The 22,637-nt window shown below is 48.5% G+C and overlaps 1 protein-coding gene across 1 annotated transcript in view; it reads right to left on the bottom strand.

Moving 5' to 3' along the window:
• LOC144604175 (uncharacterized) overlaps positions 1-22,637 on the bottom strand; it is a 257,398-nt gene that overhangs the window by 141,729 nt on the left and 93,032 nt on the right. Inside the window, exons 20-23 of the mRNA XM_078418381.1 lie at positions 21,503-21,594; positions 11,710-11,879; positions 2,587-2,746; positions 1,522-1,601 (exon numbers count right to left, since the gene is read on the bottom strand). Of these exons, the coding sequence (XP_078274507.1) occupies positions 1,522-1,601; positions 2,587-2,746; positions 11,710-11,879; positions 21,503-21,594 (502 nt within the window). The remainder of the gene's footprint in view (positions 1-1,521; positions 1,602-2,586; positions 2,747-11,709; positions 11,880-21,502; positions 21,595-22,637) is intronic.

Here is a 22,637-nt window from a genome sequence, read left to right on the forward strand (position 1 = left end):
AACTGCCCAAGCGAAATATCAGGTGCTGTTCCTCCAATTTGCGCTGGGCCTCACTCTGACAGTGGAGGAGGCCCAGGCCAGAAAGGTCAGTGTGGGATTGGGAGGGGGAGTTAAAGTGTTTAGTAACCGGGGGATCACGTAAATCTAGGCAGACTGAGCGGAAGTGTTCGGCGAAACGATCGCTCCGAGGCAACTCCGACAGCATCTCCCAAACAGGAGATGCCCTTGCCCTTCTTGTGAGTGGTAATCCTGTGTTTGGGAGAAGTCTAGGTGACTGTACCCAATTGATAAAGTTTTCCAATCATGGATCTAGTCATAGAGCCGCACAACACGGAAACAGGCCCTTCGGCCCAACTGGTCCCTGCTGACCAAGACACCCCATCAGATCATCCCACCTATCCACAATTTGGCCCATATCCCACTAAACCTTTCCTATCCATGTACACGTCCAAATGTCTTTTAAATGTTGCTTCATTACCTGCGTCAACTGCCTCCTCTGGCAGCTCGTTCCATACACCCACCACCCTCTGTGTTAAAAAGTTGCCCCTCAGATTCCTACTAAATTGTTCCCCTCTCACCTCAACCCTATGTCCTCTAGTTCTTGATTCCCCTACTCTGGGTAAAAGGCTCTGTTTGTAAAAGGTTCATCCTATCTATTCCCCTCGTGATTTTATACACATCTATACCTCTCAATCTCCTGCGCTCCAAGGAATAAATTCCCACCCTGGCCATCATGAATGAATGAATAAGTTTATTGGCCAAGTATGTGCATATACAAGGAATGTGCCTTGGTGCTCCGCTCACAAATGACGACCCGAACATACTGTTAACAATTAAGAATAAAGCATAACCACATCAAAACAATAAGGATACAACATTACGGTCTAAACACGTGGGTGAAAATAAACCAGAGCGAAAAAGAGACTACAGACTTTGGTTATCATTTCCCTATAACGGACTCTCGAGGCCTAGTAACATCCTCGTAAATCTTCTCTGCACTTTTGACCAGCTTAACAACATGCTTCCTATGTCAGGGTGGCCAAAACTGAACACAATACTCAACATTCAGGGACAAGAACAAGAACACACCTTAACACACCAGAGAAACACATGAGCGACACACTTCTATATACTGAAACTCTCGTTTGTTATCTTGTTTGTGACTGAACTTCAGCCAAAACGGTACACGATAGCGCGACAATTTTAGGCCCACCTTACTCACCGTTGTCACTTTAGTGATAATGCAAGTAGTTTTATTGAAATCGGTGTTATATTTTTAAAGTTATTCACATTTTAAAGTTTAAAAGGAGAGGAGGGGGAGGGGAGGAGGGAGGAGGGAGGGGGAGGGGAGGAGGGAGGAGGGAGGGGGGAGGAGGGAGAGGGGAGGGGGGGGGGTTGAGGAGAGAGTGGAGGGGGGGGGGGACAGGGTGCTGCACCAATGCAGGAGAGGTTTGGGCCCACTTTGTCTAGTATATATTTAAAAAACAAGCATTCACATAAAAAGTAACCAGTCAATTGTACCTTAATATAATACAAGTCTCGGTCGTCAATGAGAATTTCAAACTTCCCTTTGCGAGTATGTTTTATCTTTGAAATTTCTCCTGCAAAATCAAAAGTAATGGCATTAACTGTGTGCACAGTGCTTGCCAGGAATGTGTTATTACAAAACGTTCCTGGGCACATTACCAATGGGGAAACAAAAATATATTTTGTTATAAATCCATAATCTATTTTAAAACTTTATTGCACAGGTGTGGAACTGCATCCACAGTCAGGGCAACTTTTCAAGAATAAAAGCGCAATATAAAAGCAACAGGAGAGAAAATGGTTCCATATTATAACCTAGTTTTCATTCAAAATAATTAGTCGGAACGAGAGTTTGTTTTAAAAAAGCAACTGTACAAATGTTTGGCTCAGTCAACATCTCTTAATGCAATTCCAAAGCACTTTACGATTCTGTTCAGGAAGGAACTCCAGTTGCTGGTTTAAACCAAAGATAGACACAAAAGGCTGGAGTAACTCAGTGGGTCAGACGGCATCTCTGGAGAGAAGGAATATGCAATGTTTTGGGGTGAGGACCTTTCTTCAGACTGTCACCTATTCCTTTTCTCCAGAGATGCCGTCGGACCCACAGAGTTACTCTAGCTTTTTGAGTCTATTTACAATTCTGTTTCGTTTAGTTTAGCGATAAGGCATGGAAGCAGGCTCTTCGGCCCACCGAGTCTGAGCCGATCAGCGATCCCCGTGCATTAACACTGTTCTATACACACCAGGGACAATTTACAATTATATCGAAGCCAATTCGCCTTGGAAACCTGTTCGCCTTTCGAGCGTGGGAAGATCTCGGAGAAATCCCACGCAGGTCACGGGGAGATCGTACAAATTCCATACATTGCAGCCAACCACCCGTGGTCAAGTCATGGTCTCTGGCGCCGTAAGGCAGCAACTCTACCGTTGTGCCACCGTTGCACATCGGTGGGGAGTAAGATCGTTTTAGGATTTCAATTCTACTGGATTTGATGATTTGTGCCACTTACACAACACGCTAAGAATGCGTTAAATCTGAGGTTACACAGCCCAGCTCACCAAGTATTTTTATCGTCTTCTTTGGATGAACAACTTTGGCTGAAAGCTTCCGCCTGGGGTAGTTCAGCTGAAAATCTACCGCTATGTCCCTCTTGACGTCTGACTGGGGGGTTCCCATAAAAAAGTGCACCAGCACCTCAGCGGGAAACCAGGTGTTCTTCTGAAAGAGAAAACGCACTTGTCAAACAAGTGACAAGGATAACCGACATGTGTAAGGAAATAACTGCAAACGCTGGTACAAATCGAAGGTATTTATTCACAAAATGCTGGAGTAACTCAGCGGGTCAGGCAACACCTCAGGGCAGAAGGAATGGGTGACGTTTCGGATCGAGACCCTTCTTCAGACTGATGAAGGGTCTCGACCCGAAACGTCACCCATTCCTTCTCTCCTGAGATGCTGCCTGACCTGCTGAGTTACTCCAGCATTTTGAGGATAATTATTTTAAGCCGTCCTTGGGGAAATGGGAACAAAAATTAAGTGGTTTGGAGATACAGGCATGAAAACAGGCCCTCAGGCCGACCGAGTCCACACTGACTAGCGATCCCCGCACACTAACACTATCCCATGCACGCGGGACAATTTGTCTGAAGAAGGGTCTCGACCCGAACCGTCACCCCCTCCTTCTATCCAGAGTCGCTGCCTGTCCCGCTGAGTTACTCCGGCGTTTTGAGTCTATCTTCGGTGTAAATCAGCATCTGCCGTTCCTTCCAACACAGGGACAATTTACAATTTTACAGAAACCTGTATGTCTTTGGAGTGTGTGAGGAAACCAGAGCACCTGGAGAAAACCCATGGGGTCAAAGGGGGGGAAGGGAACAATCTCTGTACCAACAGCACCCGTAGTCAGGATCGAACCCAGGTCTTTAGCGCTGTAAGGCAACGACTCTGCCGCCGCGCCTGGTACTGAGATCTTTCGGGCGGCACGGTGGCGCAGCGGTAGAGTTGCTGCCTTACAGCGAATGCAGCGCCGGAGACCCGGGTTCCATCCCAACTACGGGTGCTGTCTGTACGGAGTTTGTATGTTCTCCCCGTGACCTGCGTGGGTTTTCTCCGAGATCTTTGGTTTCCTCCCACACTCCAAAGATGTGCAGGTTTGTAGGTTAATTGGCTGGGCAAATGTAAAAATTGTCCCTAGTGGGTGTAGGATAGTGTTAATGTGAGGGGATCGCTGGGCGGCGCGGACCCGGTGGGCCGAAGGGCCTGTTTCTGCGCTGTATCTCTAAACTAAACTAAACTAAAACGTACAAACTCCGTACAGACGGCACCCGTAGTCTGGGTCAAACCCGGGTCTCAGGCGCTGTAAGGCAGTGGCTCTACCGTTGCACCACCGTGGCACCCCATATACATCCCAACAACCATTTACCTAAAATAAGCAGTGAGTCGATACTGTACGAGCATCAACGAAACCAAAGGTGTTGCTCAACAACTGGTGAAGCATGCAAAATAATACTTTCCATAGGCTGACACATGGAACTGCAGATGTTGGTTTACAAAAAGAAGGGTCCTGACCCATGTTCTCCATGTTCTCCAGAGATGCTGCCTTGACCCTCTGAGTTACTCCAGCTCTGTGTGTCAACTTTCACAGGCGATTTAATAGATCGGGCAGATGCACAGAGCCTCTTGCCCAGAGTGGGGAAATCGAGGACCAGAGGACAGAGGTTCAAGGTGAAGGGGAAAAGATTTAACAGGAATTCAAGGGGTAGCTTTTTCAAGGGTGGTGGGTGTATGGAACAAGCTGCCAGAGGAGGTAGTTGAGGCTGGGACTATCCCATCGAGTTAGACAGGTACATGGATAGGACAGGTTTGGAGGGATATGGACCAAGCGCAGGCAAGTGGGACTAGTGTAGCTGGAACATTGTTGGCCGGTGTGGGCGAGTTGGGCCGAAGGGCCTGTTTCCACACTGTATAACTCGATGAATCTATGACTCTATGACTCTAACTGTATTTTGAATTAGATATCTTATTTTTCTTCCCTACTAATTTTTCCACCCTCTGGCTCCACAATCCACCACTCTTCAACCCAATCTCACACCGTCTGCTCGTTGTGCTGGGTCTTGTTCCAACCATCTGCCTATCATAAATCCCCCTTGCATCTTCCGTGCCACACTCTGTCCTCTCCCTGCTTACTTCTCTTCCCCGCTACAATCGGTCTGAAGAAGGGTCTCAATCCGAAACATGACCGATCCATGTTCTCCACAGATGCTGCCTGACCTGTTGAGTCAGCAGTTCTTTGTTCCTATAACTTGAATAGACTGCACACTTTGGAGACACAGCGCAGAAACAGACCCTTTGACCCACCGGGTCCGCGCCGACCAGCATTCATTCACCCTGTACACCACCCTACACACCCTAGGGACAACTTTACAACTTACAGAAGCCAATTAACCTACAAACCAGCACATCTTTGGAGTGTGGGAGGAAACCGGAGCACCCGGAGAAAACCCACGCGTTCACAGAGAGAACGAGGCACGGGGGCGCGGCGGTAGTGTTGCTGCCTTACAGCGAATGCAGCGCCGGAGACCCGGGTTCGATCCCGACTACGGGTGCTGTCTGTACGGAGTTTGTACGTTCTCCCCGTGACCTGCATGGGTTTTCTCCGAGATCTTCGGTTTCCTCCGACACTCCAAAGGAGTGAAGGTTTGTAGGTTAATTTGCTTGGAAAATGTAAAGTTTGGCTCTAGTGGGTGTAGGATAGTGTTAATGTGCGGGGATCGCTGGACGACGCGGACCCGGTGGGCAGAAAGGGCCTGTTTCCGTGCTGTATCTCTAAACTAAACTAAACTAAAACGTACAAACTCCGTACAGACGGTACCCGTAGTCTGGGTCAAACCCGGGTCTCAGGCGCTGTAAGGCAGTGGCTCTACCATTGCACCACCGTGGTGCCCCATATACATCCCAGTTATTCTGCAACTCGGCTTCCAGTTCCCTGTCAAATGGTTTCCGATTGCAATTGCGATTTTGAAAAGGCGGTCAAGTTTGCAGTGATACACAGCTGCAATGCCAACGAGTAGACACTTTAACGACTCGCCCCGGTGTTTGTTCGACTCTCCAGATGTTCAGTCTTTACGCTCTCACACCGCGAGGAGTAGAAACCAACCCTTGCCAGGGTAGAAACACAACACCTTGCACTGTCCGCTGGTCAGGAAGGTAACCGAGGAATTCCATTTATCTGTCAAACCATCCGCTTTATTTTACAAAGTCGGTGAGCCTCAAGTTTCAGTCAGTTTCTAGCCAAGTGGTAACATAAACTGGAACTTTGAATTCTTTCCCTGAAGTTTTGTGCTGGCAGGAAACCATTCTCATTCCCCCCCCCCCCCCCCCCCCCCCCACCCCCCCTTGCGGGAAAATAAATCAAATGGAACGATATCTATGAACACAGAATTCAGAGGGCAACTCCCCAAAGCAAACCAGACGCGGGGAAAAGGGGATTTTCACTAAGGCCTCCTTCATGGGGTTACAGCATTAGGAGAATCGTGTACGTAACATATATCCTGTTTAATACATATGTTGTTGTTGTTCGTCTTTCGGGTTCGAAGACGACCATGACTTCACTTTCAGTTGGAGGATTGGTGACTGTGGGTCCGGAAGTGACTGGTGAGGCCAATCCGGGCCCGGAAGGCACGCCCACACGTTGAACACAAGTGGATGGGTGCTGCAGTGGAAGTGGAGGTAGCCCGGGCCTTGCGCGCGTTGCGTTTCCTCTGGGCCTCTGCAGTGTGTCTGTCCTCTGCTGCACAGGCTCCTGTGGTGAGCTTGCTACGCCAGGTTGGACGGTCCAGAGCAAGAGACTCCCAAGTGCTGAGGTTGATGTCCATGTCTTTGAGGGACACTTTGAGGCAGTCCTTAAACCGTTTCCTCTGTCCTCCTACTGAGCGCTTGCCCTGACACAGTTCTCCATACAGAAGCTGTTTTGGCAGTCGACTCTCGGGCATTCTGACGACATGGCCTGCCCATCTGGCTTGGGCTTTCCGTAGGAGGGTGTGGACGCTTGGGATTCCGGCCCGTTCCAAGACCTCTGTGTCGGGAATTTTGTCCTGCCACCTGATGTGAAGGAGTCTGCGTAGGCAGCTCAAGTGAAAGTGGTTGAGCTGTTTGGCATGTCTGCTGTAGACAGTCCAGGTCTCACTGGCATAGAGAAGAGTGGTGAGTACCACTGCATATATCCTGTTTAATACATGTAAGAGTGACACAGTGGTAGAGATGCTGACTTACGGTGCCAGAGACCCGGGTGTCGAAGCGGAGTTTGTACGTTCTCCCTGTGACCACGTGGGTTTTCTCCGGGTTCTCTGGTTTCCAACCACATGCCAAAGACATGCGGTTAATTGTAGGTTAATTGGCTTCTACAAATTATGCCTAGTGTGTAGGACAGTGTTAGTATACAGGGTGATCGCTGGTCGGCGTGGACTCAGTGGACCGAAGGGCCTAATTCCAAGCTGTACTTCTCAAGTCTAAAATTACATTTTCAACATGGCCTGAAGTTAGTTCCTGAGATTTGTGGCTGGCACATTATTTTTCAAATGTGGCCAAGCAGGCTCAGAGTACTCCCTAGTCGTCCTACTAGTTCCACTGTTCACATCCCTGTATCCCTCCGTTATCACCTCTTCCCCGGGCCAACAATGGACCATTGTGGGCTCCACCCTTCCTTGGTCATCTGTTGCCACCCCTGATTTGTTCTGGCCTTTTCCTACCTCCAGCCCCCACCCCCCCCCCCCCCCCTCCCTCCACACTCTATTTTCAGTCTGAAGAACGGGTTACGACCTGAAATGTCACCTGTTTCTTTTCTCCACAGATGCTGCCTGACCCGCTGAGTTACTCCAGCACTTTTGTGTCTATCTTAGGCACTTTGACAGACAGTTTTGGAGAGAGGACGTGGCAAAGGATGAACAGAGTGGCAGAGTGGTACAGCTTGAAGCACCAGCGAGCCAGGTCTACTTGGTAGGCTGAATGCTGGGGTAACTCAGCGGATCAGGCAGCATCTCTGGAAAGAAGGGATGGGTGACGTTTCGGGCCGAGACCCTTCTTCAGGCTTCTTCTGCACGGTGTTTGCCCACTCTCTTTATGACGGCGTGGCTCCTCTGTGGGTACTGCAGCTCCTTCCTTGGAGATCCGCCGGTGGCCGGGCTCATTGGCCAAGTGCTGGATGGTACAATCTAGGACGAGCTGACGGGAGTGCGGGATACAGGGAATGTTCATGATGGAACTGGATCTCTCCGTGAGCCGGCACAAATCAAGCCGATGGGCTGAATGGTTTCCTCCCTTGTCTCGAGGGCCTACGATCAAGACATCTCCAACTTCAGGTGAGAAGGAGCCAGATGAAGAATCAGTTTGTTACTGAAATCTTCTTGATGGCCCGACAGTGAGGAGGTCTTTGCTCTGCACTGATGTTGCAGGTCCAGATGCAATAGGCAGCAAATGTCAGTGTGGACCCGGCAGATGCCTTAAACACAGCAATCACAGAACACCCACTGGGCATTACGGCCTCTCTCTTTTAGATTGGTTTAGTTTAGTTTAGAGATACAGCGCAGAAACAAGCCCTTTTGGCCACCAAGTCTGCACCGACCAGCGATCCCCGCACACTAGCACTAGCACTACACACACATGAGGGACAATTCACAATTTTTACACAAGCCAATTAACCTACAAACCTGCACGTCTTTGGAGTGTGGGAGGAAACCGGAGCACCCGGAGAAAACCCACGCAGTCACAAGGTGAACGCACAAACTCCGTACAGGCAAGCACCCGCAATCAGGATCGGACCCGGGCCTCTGGCGCAGTAAAGCAGCAACTCTACCGCTGCACTGCCTTGCACCTTGCTTCCTGCATCTTGTTCTCCTCTCCATCCCCACCGCCCGTTCTCCCAGTGACGACGTATTATAAAGGGAATGCCTCCGAATGAACTCATGTCTGGTCGGATCGGGTTGCCAGGGGAAGGGCGGAATCGTTCAGCAGCTGTTGCAAAACACCATGTGCAGTTAGGTCATGTTAAACAGCTCGAGAAAGGACCACGCACACACAGAATCGTTGGCAATGGGTGGAAGTTTAACTGCAACCAACCTGTAAATAGCTGATGATCACAGCCTATTTTGTACAAGAGCCAAACAATTGTCCGGCCTTGGAACTAATAGGCACTTACGCTCGGATGCTGGCATCAAAATGGCAGCGTCGGCTGTTCCTAACACAGTACTGCTGTGTTAGTCACACATGGATTAACACCCTCAATATGGCTTTCAATAACATTTATTCATCCCCTAACACCACAAGTGCCATGAAGGAGCATGTAAAACTGATGCTAATTATTCCAATTTTACACCGATATTTTCTCCGCTGGATTCTGCACACAGCATAATTCTGCACGGTGGCATAGCATTAGAGTTGCTGCCTCACAGCGACTGAGTCCTGGGTTCAATCCTGACCCCGGGTGCTGTCTGTACGGAGTTTGTACGTTCTCCCCGTGACCTGCGTGGGTTTTCCCCGGGTGCTCCGGTTTCCTCCCGAACTCCAAAGACGTGCAGGTTTGTAATTTAATGAGCTTCGGTAAAAATTGTGAATTATTTCCTGGTATTATTCCTGGTATATCCTGCACACACTAGGGACAATTATCAATTTCACCGAAGCCAATTAACCTACAAACCTGTACGTCTTTGAAGTGTGGAAAGAAACTACGGGTGCCGTCTGTACAGAGTTTGTACGTTTTAGTTTAGTTTAGTTTAGAGATACAGCGTGGAAACAGGCCCTTTCTGCCCACCGGGTCCGCGTCGTCCAGCGCTCCCTGCACATTAACACCATCCTACACCCACTGGGGCCAATTTCTACATTTTCCAAGCCAATTAGCCTACAAATTTGCACTCCTTTGGAGTGTGGGAGGAAACCGGAGCACCCGGAGAGAATGTACAAACTCCCGTAAAGACAGCACCCGTGGTCAGGATCGAACCGGGGTCTCTGGCGCTGTAAGGCAGCAACTCTACTGCTGCGTCTCCGTGCCGACCCTTTAGTCCATTGTCCAGCCTTGAATGTACCTGGGAGAGTGCAGCATCTCATGTTACATGGATCTGCTCTTAACATTAGCTGGGCCACCATGCCTCTGACCATGGTACGCCTTTGATCAGTTTATGCAGTTCCCTGCACTCCACTTACACTGGGACCATTCTAACAATGACGCTAGATCTTATTAGCTGTGAGGATAGAATTGCGGAGTTTCAGGTTACTGTACAACTGCAAACCGCAGTAAAATTCATCAGCTGGTTTCAAGCAAAATATTATCCTTCGACACGTTACCATTTTACTTGTAATTCAAACCACTTAACAGCTTCCTTCCAATTCTCTGGATGCTCTTCCTCGTGGAAGCTACTATTATACGAACCTACTGGTGGGGTGGATGGTAAAACACCAGCAGGCAAACACAAAAAGCTGGAGTAACACAGCGGGTCAGGCAGCATCTCTGGAGAGAAGGAATGGGTGACGTTTCGGGTCGAGACCCTTCGTCAGAGTGAGAGTCAGGGGAGAGGGAAATTAGGGGCATGACACCACAAATTGTGAAGCCGGAGGAAGGAATATAGCAAACCCATATAGGTTCTGCGGCTGTTCCAGAGACTATAAGTGCAGCACATCAATCCTGCCTCTGGTCTCCTGGGTCAACACTAACGATGCTCCATATTTCTGCAGAGTTTCTCTCTCTTAGAGTCATACAGTGTGGAAACAGGCCCTTCACCCACTTGCCCACACCGGCCACCATGCCCCATCTACACTAGTCTCACCCGCCTGCATTTGGCCCATGTCCTGTCCATGCACCTGCCTAATGTTTCTTAAACATTGTAATGGTACCTGCCTCAACTACCTCCTCCAACTGCGCGTTCCAAACACCCACCACCCTTTGCGTGAAAAAGGTAACCCTCAGCTTCCTATTAAATCTTTCCCCCGTCACCTTAAAACCTATGTCCTCTGGATCTCGATTCCCCTTCCTCTGGGCAAGAGGCTCTGTGCGTTTACCCGATCTATTCCTCTCATGAGTTTGTGCACCTCTATAAGATCTCCCCATTATTCCGACCTTGGAGTGCAGGAGGATGAGGGGGAGATCTTATAGCCTGCTCAACCTCTCTCTATAGCTCAGGCCCTCGAGTCCCGGCAACATCCTCGTAAATCTTCTCCCCACCCTTTCCAGCTCTCTTTGTCTCTCTCTTGCCACGGCTACCAGCAACCCACTCACTTAATTGAGTCCGAAGAAGGGTCCCGACCTGAAACGTCACCTGTCCATGTTCTCCTAGAGATGCTGCCTGAGCCGCTGAGTTACTCCAGCACTACAGTACGTGGATTTGTTTCCAGCAATAGACAATAGGTGCAGGGGTAGGCCATTCGGCCCTTCGAGCCAGCACCGCCATTCAATGCGATCATGGCTGATCATTCCTGCCTTCTCCCTATACCCCCTGACTCCGCTATCCTTAAGAGCTCTATCTAGCTCTCTCTTGAATGCATTCAGAGAACTGGCCTCCACTGCCTTCTGAGGCAGAGAATTCCACAGGTTCACAACTCTCTGACTGAAAACGTTTTTCCTCATCTCAGTTCTAAATGGCCTACCCCTTATTCTTAAACTGTGGCCCCTTGTTCTGGACTCCCCCAACATTGGGAACATGTTTCCTGCCTCTAACGTGTCCAACCCCTTAATAATCTTATACGTTTCGATAAGATCTCCTCTCATCCTTCTAAATTCCAGTGTATTCAAGCCTAGTCGCTCCAGTCTTTCAACATATGACAGTCCCGCCATTCCGGGAATTAACCTAGTGAACCTACGCTGCACGTCCTCAATAGCAAGAATATCCTTCCTCAAATTCGGAGACCAAAACTGCACACAGTACTCCAGGTGCAGTCTCACTAGGGCCCTGTACAACTGCAGAAGGACCTCTTTGCTCCCATACTCAACTCCTCTTACTCACTCACAGTATATTTCACTTCAAGCACCAGGGAAATAATTCAGCCCCGCTATTGGGACGATTCTGTTGGGGAGCTACCCATTTCTTCAGTGCAATTGCCTTTCAAAATAATGCCGAGACCGTTCCGAGGCGTGAGACTGGGAGTGACTCTGCCTGGAGCGTTGTATTTTTGCCGAGAGTGGGATGGGAAGGTTTTACCTGTGTGGTGTATGAGTAGGCCGCCTCCAGCAGATATTGGTGAAGTCCTTTGTCTCGTTTGATCAGCATGACCGATGCTTCGGCGGGGCCAGACAGTGGAAACGCAAGGCCAGAACTCCCCGAAGGGTATGACATCTCAGAACAGATCTGCCACCCAATTTGTCTGGAAACTGCGTGGGGAAACAAAATATCATTCAAAAGTGCCGTTCAAAATCCCGCTCCCTCTTCTTCCCTCTCCCAAACGGGCGAAAGGTGTCGAAGTGTTGGAAAGCGCACGCCTCCAGATTCAAGACCGCAAGGAATTGCAGCAAATCGTGGACGCAGCCCAGACCGTCACACAAACCAACCTCCCTTCCATTGACTCCACTTACACCTCACGCTGCCTCGGCAAGGCCAGCAGCCCAGACCGTCACACAAACCAACCTCCCTTCCACTGTCTCCATCTACACCTCACGCTGCCTCGGCAAGGCCAGCAGCATAATCAAGGCCCAGTCACACCCCGGCCACTCCCTCTCCTCCCCTCTCCCATCAGGCAAAAGGTATAGAAGTGTGAGAACGCACACCTCCAGATTCAGGGACAGTTTCTTCCCAGCTGTTATCAGGCAACTGAATCATCCTGCCACAACCAGAGAGCAGTGCTGAGCTAACATCTACCTCTTTGGTGACCCTCGGAATATCTTTGATCGGACTTTGCTTGCTTTACCTTGCACAAAACGTTATTCCCTTATCATTTATCTGTACACAGTGAATGGCTCGATTGTAATCATGTATTGGCTTTCAGCTGATTTGATAGCGCGCAACAATATCTTTTCACTATACCTCAGAGCACATGACTTCACTCCAAAGACGTACAGGTATGTAGGTTAATTGGCTGGGTGAATGTAAAAATTGTCCCTAGTGGGTGTAGGATAGTGTTAATGTACGGGGATCACTGGGCGGCACGGACTTGGTGGGCCGAAAAGGCCTGTTTCCGGCTGTATATATATGATATCATATGATAAACTGAAACTGAAGTAACATGTAAGTGAAGATATGCAGATTGCAAAGTTTGCAGGCTCCCTAAAAGTTTCCAGTTAGTGTACGCCCCTGCAAGGCAATGCTAATGAGGGAGGGTCCCGACCCAAAATGACGGCACTCCATTCCTTCCACAGATGCTGTCTGACTGCTGTGTTGCTCCAGCGTTAGACACAATTGTTTTGCTGAAGAAAATGTTTTCGATATTTTTACCCTTAAAGGGGTAAACTGCAAAGAGTCGTCTTGTTACATAGTTAGCTGCTGAGAAGTCCATACTGGTAGCATAGGTGGTGAGAGCAGGTATTGAGAGGAGTCGTTCTGGGATGCCAGAACTAACCGTCGAGCCTTCACGAGGTGCCGTGGGCCTAACTCAACAACACACCAGTGAAGGGAGGTGCCCACTTGATGACTCCAATGATATACTGGTGCCTACACAATTAGTTTTTTATGTGCTTGTCAACAAGTAGATAGATTATTATTGAATATGGAGTTTGATATCGTCCTATAGCATAAGTATAGGACAATAAGGCTATTCTAGCCTTAGAGGGAGTACAGAAAAGGTTCACCAGATTGATCCCTGGGATGGCAGGACTTTCATATGAAGAAAGACTGGATAGACTAGGCTTATACTCGCTGGAATTTAGAAGACTGAGGGGGGATCTTATAGAAACATATAAAAATTTTAGGGGGTTGGAGAGGCTAGATGCGGGAAGATTGTTCCCGATGTTGGGGAAGTCCAGATCCAGGGGTCACAGCTTAAGGATAAGGGGAAAGTCTTTTAGGACCGAGATGAGAAAACATTTCTTCACACAGAGAGTGGTGAGTCTGTGGAATTCTCTGCCACAGAAGGTAGTTGAGGCCAGTTCATTGGCTATATTTAAGAAGGAGTTAGATGTGGCCCTTATGGCTAGAGGGATCAGGGGGTATGGAGAGAAGGCAGGTACGGGATACTGAGCTGGATGATCAGCCATGATCATATTGAATGGCGGTGCAGGCTCGAAGGACCGAATGGCCTACTCCTGCACCTATTTTCTATGTTTCTATGTACGTATAGGTAGTTCAGATACTACTTTGGCATTGGGCTTGGTTTTCTTGGTTGAGCGTTTATCCTGGTGCTGTAGCACAGATGTTGTGTTTTAATAGTAATCAGGAAGAGAAATGAGAGAAGAATTAATTCCTGGGATGGCGGGATTTACGTATGATGGAAGAATGGGTCAACTGGGCTTGTATTCACTGGAATTTAGAAGGATGAGAGGGGATCTTCTGCAAACAAACAAAATTCTTAAGGGATTGGACAGGCTGGATGCAGGAACAATGTTCCCCCATGTTGGGGGAGTCCAGAACCAGGGGTCACAGTTTAAGAATAAGGGGTAGGCCATTTAGGACTGAGACGAGGAAAAACTTTTTCACCCAGAGAGTTGTGAAACTGTGGAATTCTCTGCCACAGAAGGCAGCGGAGGCCAATTCACTGGATGTTTTCGAGAGAGAGTTACTGTAGTACTGGAGAGAGGTCACCAGTCTGAAGTGTTAATGAAGTGTTTATTTTCTCTCTCTGGATGCTGCCTGTTCTGCTGAGATTTTCTCCAGCCCATCATTTCTGTAGTCTCTACCAGATGTACACAGTTGGATTTGTCCTCACACCACTACTTCTGGCCACATGTCCAATCCCAGCCTGTATCAGGCCCATGTGGTCAGTCTCTCCACATCCGTCACTGAATAATTTCTGTCACAAAAGAGGGATGAGACTTCACTGAATCTAACCACCATCATTAATTGAAAAAAGGAATAACAGAGATGGGCTAAATGTAACAACATCTTTGCTTCAGTCTCTTTTTCTCATCACATGTCACTTTCTAAACAAATGCTCTCTTTGGAAGTGGCAACGTGAGCTTCCTCTAATTGACTGTTGTTCTTCCTGCTCCGGATACATGGCGTAAACGGCACTGAGGACACAAACAGGCGAATCAGCAAAAATGAGAAGGCTCTGAGCACATTCACTCCACTTCCCCCAATTATATTTCCAACACATCGCCAGAGAGAGCCAGGTTCGATCCTGACCTCGGGTGCTGTCTGTGTGGAGTTTACATGTTCCCCCCGTAACCACACGGCATATGTGGTGGGGCTGTTTCCTCGCAGTGCCAGAGTCCTGGGTTCAACCGTGACCTCGGGCGGGTACTGTCTGTGTGGAGTTTGCACGTTTTCCTTGCGATGGTGTGGGTTTCCTCCGGGTGCTCCGGTTTCCTCCCACATCCCCAGGACATGTGGGTTTGTAGGTTAATTGGCCTCTGTATAAATTGTCCCTGGTGCATAGGGAGTGGATGCAGAAGTTGGATGTCATAGAACTAATGTGAATGGATAATTAACGGTTGGCATGGAATCGATGGCCTGTTTCCTTGCACATCTTCTAATGCACAGCATGGTGGCATAAGCAGTGGAACTACTGCCTTACAGCGCCAGAGACCCGGGTTCGATCCCGACTTTGGGCACTGTCTATACGGAGTTTACACGTTCTGCCCCTGACCTGCGTGGGTTTTCTCCGAGATCTTCGGTTTCCTCCCACACTCCAAAGACCTACAGGTTTGTAGGTTAATTGGCTTGGTGTAAATGTTTTTTAAAAACTGTCCATTTTGTGTGCAAGGTAGTGTTAATGTGCAGGGATCACTGGTTGGTGCGGATTCGGTGGGCCGAAGGGCCAGTTTCCGCGTCGTATCTCCACATTAAACTAAACTAATCAAACATATTTTAACTTATGAATTTCACGCGTAAGAGTTTTCCTCTCATGGGAAGATATGACTAAACATTGTCAAAGTCAAGTGTGCATGGACCGCACAGCAAGACATATACACCCAATTTTACATTTACAGAACCTTAAATAGCTTCATAATCCCTCATGTTCCAACATATAATACACTGGGCAAGAGACTCAAGCTGATTACTAATCCACTCAATCCCACGCTCCATAATGAAACGCCAATGTACTGTAAACAAAAATGACTGATTATTAGTAGAGCACATTTGTTAACACAGTAAATAAACAATGTAAAATCTAGCAAGCGAGAAAAATAAGCACGTGTTTCTGGTTAAGTCTTTGATTAAGTCCTCCATTTAAAAAAAAATCGACTTTGATCTTCTGCCAGAGTCCTGTTATGGCAGTTGGCATTTATTAAGCATAATGCTTATTATTTCCAGAAACCCAGCTGCAAACCTGTTGCCATGCAGTTGGAAATTACTGTTATATAAACTGGAGATGGTGGCACTGAAGGGTGAACATGATTCAAAATCAGACCACATTCATACTGTTTACTCAAGACTGTTTTTACTGACTAATATTTTCAGACTGGTTTAGTTCTATGCAAAAAGAGTGCAAACATTGCTCACAAAGTCAATAGACAATAGACAATAGGTGCAGGAGTAGGTCATTCGGCCCTTTGAACCAGCACTGCCATTCAATGTGATCATGGCTGATCGTTCTGAATCAGTACCCTGTTCCTGCCTTCTCCCCATACCCCCTGACTCCACTATCCTTAAGAGCTCTATCTAGCTCTCTCTTGAATGCATTCAGAGAATTGGCCTCCACTGCCTTCTGAGGTAGAGAATTCCACAGATTCACAACTCTCTGACTGAAAAAGTTTTTCCTCATCTCCGTTCTAAATGGCCTACCCCTTATTCTTAAACTGTGGCCCCTGGTTCTGGACCGGCGGAATAGTTTAGCAGGCAGGTGGGACGAGTGTCCATGGGGTATGTTGGTCCGAGTGGACAAAGTTGGGCCGAAGGGCCTGTTTCCATGCTGTATGACTATGAGAGAAAATAAATCATATATCTCTGTTATTATATGAGATCTTTGATCACCCTCTGCTTCTGCTCCATGGAAGGAACCAGAGGGCGGTGGTGCAAGGTTGCTTCTCAGACTGGAGGCCTGTGACTAGTGGTGTGCCTCAGGGCTCGGTGCTGGGCCCGTTACTGTCTGTCATCTCCCATCAATGATTTGGATGAGAACATACAGGGCAAGATTAGTAAGTTTGCAGATGATACAAAAGTGGGTGGTTTTGCAGATAGTGGTGTGAAAAATTGCACCAGGATCTTGATCATTTGGCCAAGTGGACTGAAGAATAGTTGATGGAAATTAATGCAAAAAAATGTGAGGTGTTGCATTTTGGGAAGTCTAACAATAGACAATAGACAATAGGTGCAGGAGGAGGCCATTCGGCCCTTTGAGCCAGCATCACCATTCAATGTGATCATGGCTGATCATTCTCAATCAGTACCCCATTCCTGCCTTCTCCCCATACCCCCTCACTCCGCTATCCTTAAGAGCTCTATCCAGCTCTCTCTTGAATGCATTCAGATAATTGGCCTCCACTGCCTTCTGAGGCAGAGAATTCCACAGATTCACAACTCTCTGACTGAAAAAGTTTTTCCTCATCTCCGTTCTAAATGGCCTACCCCTTATTCTTAAACTGTGGCCCCTGGTTCTGGACTCCCCCAACGTTGGGAACATGTTTCCTGCCTCTAACGTGTCCAACCCCTTAATAATCTTATACGTTTCGATTAGATCTCCTCTCATCCTTCTAAATTCCAGTGTATACAAGCCTAGTCGATCCAGTCTTTCAACATACGACAGTCCCGCCATTCCGGGAATTAACCTAGTAAACCTACGCTGCACGCCCTCAATAGCAAGAATGTCTGTCTATCTTTGGTGTAATCCAGCATCTGCAATTCCTCCCCCCACACACTTTGATCTCACTCGCCATTAGATGTGACTTTCAATAAAAAGTAAAGTAAAGGTAAATGTTTCTACATTGTATAGACTTTTGATTGACTACTGGATAGGCATATGGATAGGCAGCGAATGGAGGGATATGGATTTTTGTGCAGGTTGATAAAAGGTGCCCTTTCTCAGGTGCATCATTTTCAGCACTGACATGGTGGGCCGAAGGGCCCGTTCCTGTGCTGGACTGCCCTGCGTTCACTCGGTGAACCTGAAGAGACGCATGAATGCGTGGCCTTGAATGCTCGCACCGCTGCTTACAACTCCGGCCTGGCATCCGGCAACATGGACGACTACAAGGGAGAGTCCTACCGACTGAGAAGGGCAGTGAAGGATGCAAAAAAGAGGTACCGGGACAAGATGGAGTCACAGATGGAGCAGCAGGACACCAGGCGCCTTTGGCAGGGGCTACGGACTATAACTAGCTACAGGTCCAGCACCCCCTCAACCGGAAGTGCCGGCTCCTCCTTAGCTGATGACCTGAACTCTTTTTACGCACGGTTTGAGACGGGTAACACCACCAGCTCGCCGTCTAAAAACAGCACCGAAGGGGCGCTGGCTAGCGAGGCTGGAGGGGGATCCACCGCCGGGGATGTGCACACATTCTCGGTGTCCGAGCATGAGGTGAGGTGGGCTCTGACGCGTGTGAACACGAGGAAAGCTGGAGGCCCAGATGGTATATCTGGGCGAGTACTAAAGTCTTGTGCTACTCAGCTTGCTCCAGTGCTCACCACAATATTCAACCTCTCCTTGGCAAAGTCCGTGGTCCCTGCATGCTTCAAAAGATCCATCATTGTACCGGTGCCAAAGAATGCCTCTCCAGCGTGTTTAAATGACTACCGACCGGTGGCCCTCACCTCGGTTGTCATGAAATGCTTGGAGAGGCTAGTCAAGAAGCACATCTGTGCCCTCCTTCCTCGCAACATGGACCCACTACAGTTCGCATACCGTCCGAACAGGTCCACGGATGATGCGGTCTCCCAGGTTCTACACACCGCTCTCTCTCATCTGGACAGCCAGGGGGGCTATGTGAGGATGCTGTTCATTGACTTTAGTTCAGCATTCAACACAATAGTCCCCAGCAGACTGGTTGAGAAGCTGCTGGAACTGGGGCTTAGCACCCCTCTGTGTGCCTGGGTCCTGGACTTTCTCACTGCCAGGCCCCAAGTGGTCAGGATGGGGGAACACACATCTAGCTCCCTCACCCTGAACATAGGATCCCCCCAGGGCTGCGTCCTTAGCCCCCTATTGTACTCCCTGTACACACATGACTGTAGGGCCAGGTTCAGCTCAAACTCCATCATCAAGTTTGCTGATGACACTGTGGTGGTGGGCCGGATCTCCAACAACGATGAGAAGGCCTACCGGGAGGAGGTGGCTGATCTGGCACTCTGGTGTCAGGACAATAGCCTCCTCTTGAATGTCACTAAAACAAAGGAGCTGATTGTGGACTTCAGAAGGGCTAAACATCCAAGGACGTACACGCCACTGGAGATAAATGGGTCTATTGTGGATAGGGTGAGCAGTTTCAAATACTTGGGAGTCCGCATCGCAGAGGATCTGACGTGGGCAACGCACATTGCCGCACTGGTGGGTAAGGCTAAGCAGCGCCTTTACCACCTTAGACAACTGAGGAAATTCAGAGTGTCGCTGAGGATCCTTCATTGCTTCTACTCTGGGGCTGTAGAGAGCATCCTGTCCGGCAACATTACAGTCTGGTTTGGGAACAGCTCTGCCCAGGACAGGATGGCCCTGCAGAGAGTAGTGCGTTCGGCAGAACGCACCATGGGAACTACACTCGTCCCCCTGCAGGACCTATACATCAGGAGGTGCAGATCCAGAGCAAGCAAGATCATGAGGGACCCCTGCCACCCCAGTAACGGACTGTTCCAGATGCTACGGTCAGGCAAACGCCTCCGCTGTCACGCTGTGAAAACGGAGAGGATGAGACGGAGCTTCTTCCCACAGGCCATCAGGACTGTCAACTTTGATAACCCCAGAGACTAAATTTTTGTCGACACTTTTGGTGCTATGTTTAGTAACTTATTAACTTTATTTATTGTAACTGTAATTATTTTTGTGCACAACCCGCAGGCATTGCCACTTTCATTTCACTGCACATCGAGTATGTGTATGTGACAAATAAATTTGACTTGACTTGACTTGACTTGAATGGAAAATTGGCAGGGAAAATCCGTGCAACCCGTAACCAAATCCTTGGGAATTTCATTCCATCCATTTCCATCTAATTTATTTGTCTTCTCTCTCTTCTGCCTCCAGATATTTAAAGCCCCAGCCAGCAAAGACAAAAATCTGCACCGATATCTACGTGTATATGCACCACAGGAGGACATTTACAGTGAAACTTCCGCTGTTTTGGGCAAATTCCAGCATTAATACTTTGCCAAAAGCCATCCGTAAAAGAGATTATGCTCTTTGCTGTTTTAGTTTCAACAGGTTTGCCAAAAGTAACTTTTAGCGGGTGAAAGAGGAATCTCGAACAGTATTTAAGCAATACTTCCAACACTCAATGACGAGTGTATTATTCTCTCCCGAGATGCTGCCTGACCCGCTGAGTTACTCCAGCATTTTGTGCCTAACTTCGATTTAAACCAGCATCTGCAGTTTTTTTTCTCCTTTCAAGTGTATTATTAACGTATATTAACAAATAGGTCACGAGTAGATGAGAAGGTGGGATAACGTAGATCGTAGCTATTCAAGAAGACAATTCACCATGACCTTCTTGAGGGAGGTTAAAAAATGGGAAGAAAATGCTGGCTTTGTCCATATTTAGAAAAAATAGGCAAATAAAGAACCATCATCCAATGAGAGTGAAAACAAGTCCCTAATTTCTTAAGGGATTGGACAGGCTCGATGCAGGAAAAATGTTCCCGATGTTGGGGGAGTCCAGAACCAGAGGTCACAGTTTAAGAATAAGGGGTAGGCCATTTAGGACTGAGAAGAGGAAAAACGTTTTTCGCCCAGAGAATTGTGAATATGTGGAATTCTCTGCCACAGAAGGCAGTGGAGTCCAATTCACTGGATGTATTCAAGGGAGAGTTAGATTTAGGGCTAATGGAATCAAGGGATATGGGGAAAAAGCAGGAACGGGGTACTGATTTTGGATGATCAGCCATGATCATCTTGAATGGTGGTGCTGGCTCGAAGGGCTGAATGGTCTACTCCTGCACCTATTTTCTATGGTTCTTACTCCCACCCAATTCATCAGTGTTGCATTGTGCCATGGAAGCCATTGTGGGACTTAAGATGCTAAAAGAACCTTAAGGATTGAACAGGCCACATCCTTCATATTTTAGTTTTTGTTTAGTTTAGAGACGCAGCACAGAAACTGGCCCTTCGCATCGACTAGCGATCCCCGCACATTAACACTATCTTACCTACACACACTAGGGACAATTTACACATACACCAAGCCCATTAACCTACATACCTGTACGTCATTGGAGTGTGGGAGGAAACCAAAGATCTCAGAGAAAACCCACGCAGGTCAAGTGGAGAACGTATACACTCCGTACAGACAGCGCCCGTAGTCGGGATCGAACCTGGGTCTCCGGCGCTGCAAGCACTGTAAGGCAGCAACTCTACCGCTGCGCCGCCGTGGCTGCCAGTTCCTCAGCTTCACTCTTCTAATTTCCATGTTCCATGTTCTATTTAGGCTTTGGCTCCTGACATAACAAATCATCTCCTCACCAGCACTTCGATGTAGTGGGCGGGGGAAAAACTGGACCAATATGGACCATTGTAGCAATGGCAGAAACGGGAAGAGTCAGGTTTGGGGTGGGGGGGGGGGGGGTGGGGTGAGCATATGGGGAGTGATGGGATGGTGAGATGGTAGAGGTGTGGGGAGGGAGGGGGTAATACAGAGCCTGCCATCCTATCTCTGCATCACCAGGGCTTCTCAGTTGGATTGCCCCAAGTAGAAGCTGTTCAGGAACTACAATCACAATGTGCGGCCAACTTTTCTGAAAAATATCGACTTGGTCAACTTACATTCATCTTCGCTGCACGTTCTCGCTTCTGTCCGATCAAGAGATCCAATAATCTCCTCTTTCCCACCTGGATTTGCAGTGTAAAGTCTCGAACTGAAAATGGACAGACAGGGACAAAAGAAACGTTAACTGCATTGCCCATGGTTTGCTGTTATTGTACGTTTGATTGAAGCATGGAAATGGGCCATTCGGCCCCTCCAAGTCCACACCGAGTCCACATCGATCTCCCGCTCACTCTGGTTCTGTTACCCCACTATCACATCCACTCCCTTCACACAACAGATACCCTTCGGCCCACTGAGTCCACACCGACCAGCGATCCCCGCACATTAACACCATCCAAAGACGTACAGGTATGTAGGTTAATTGGCTGGGCAAATGTAAAAATTGTCCCTAGTGTGTGTGTAGGGTAGTGGTAATGTGCGGGAATCGCTGGGCGGCACGGTCCCGGTGGGCCGAAGGGCCTGTTTCCGCGCTGTATCTCTAAATCTAAAAAAATCTTTTTAAAAATCCTACGCACACTACGGACAATTTTTACATTTCTACCAAGCCAATTGACCCACAAACCTGTACGTCTTTGGAGTGTGGGGGGGGGGGGGAAACCGAAGATCTCGGAGAAAACCCACGCAGGTCACGGGGAGAGCGTAGAAACTCCGTACAGGCAGCGCCCGTAGTCGGGATTGAACCCTGGATTCTTGCGCTGCATTCGCTGTAAGGCAGCAACTCTACCACTGCGCCACCGTGCATATCCCTGGGTATGTAGGGAATGGCGGGTCATGGATCACAAGCAGGCAAAGGAGATTGGGTTAATTTGGGCTAGTGTTGAGATGGCAATAGTCTTTGTAAAAGGGACCACATCACCCCGATTCTGGCCTCTCTCCACTGGCTCCCAGTACAGTACAGAATCAACTTCAAGCTCCTCCTATTCACATGCAAAGTTCTAAATGGGCTTGCCCCCCCTATATCAAAAATCTTCTAACCCACCACTCTATCTCCAGGTCCCTCAGGTCGGCCGACTTGGGGCTACTGACTATCCCGCGGTCTAGGCTTAAGCTCAGGGGTGACCGCGCTTTTGCGGTTGCTGCTCCTAGACTGTGGAACAGCATCCCTCTCCCCATCAGAACTGTTGCCTCCAT

The sequence above is a fragment of the Rhinoraja longicauda genome, chromosome 21, assembly GCF_053455715.1.
Source record: "Rhinoraja longicauda isolate Sanriku21f chromosome 21, sRhiLon1.1, whole genome shotgun sequence".
Classification (NCBI taxonomy): domain Eukaryota; kingdom Metazoa; phylum Chordata; class Chondrichthyes; order Rajiformes; family Arhynchobatidae; genus Rhinoraja; species Rhinoraja longicauda.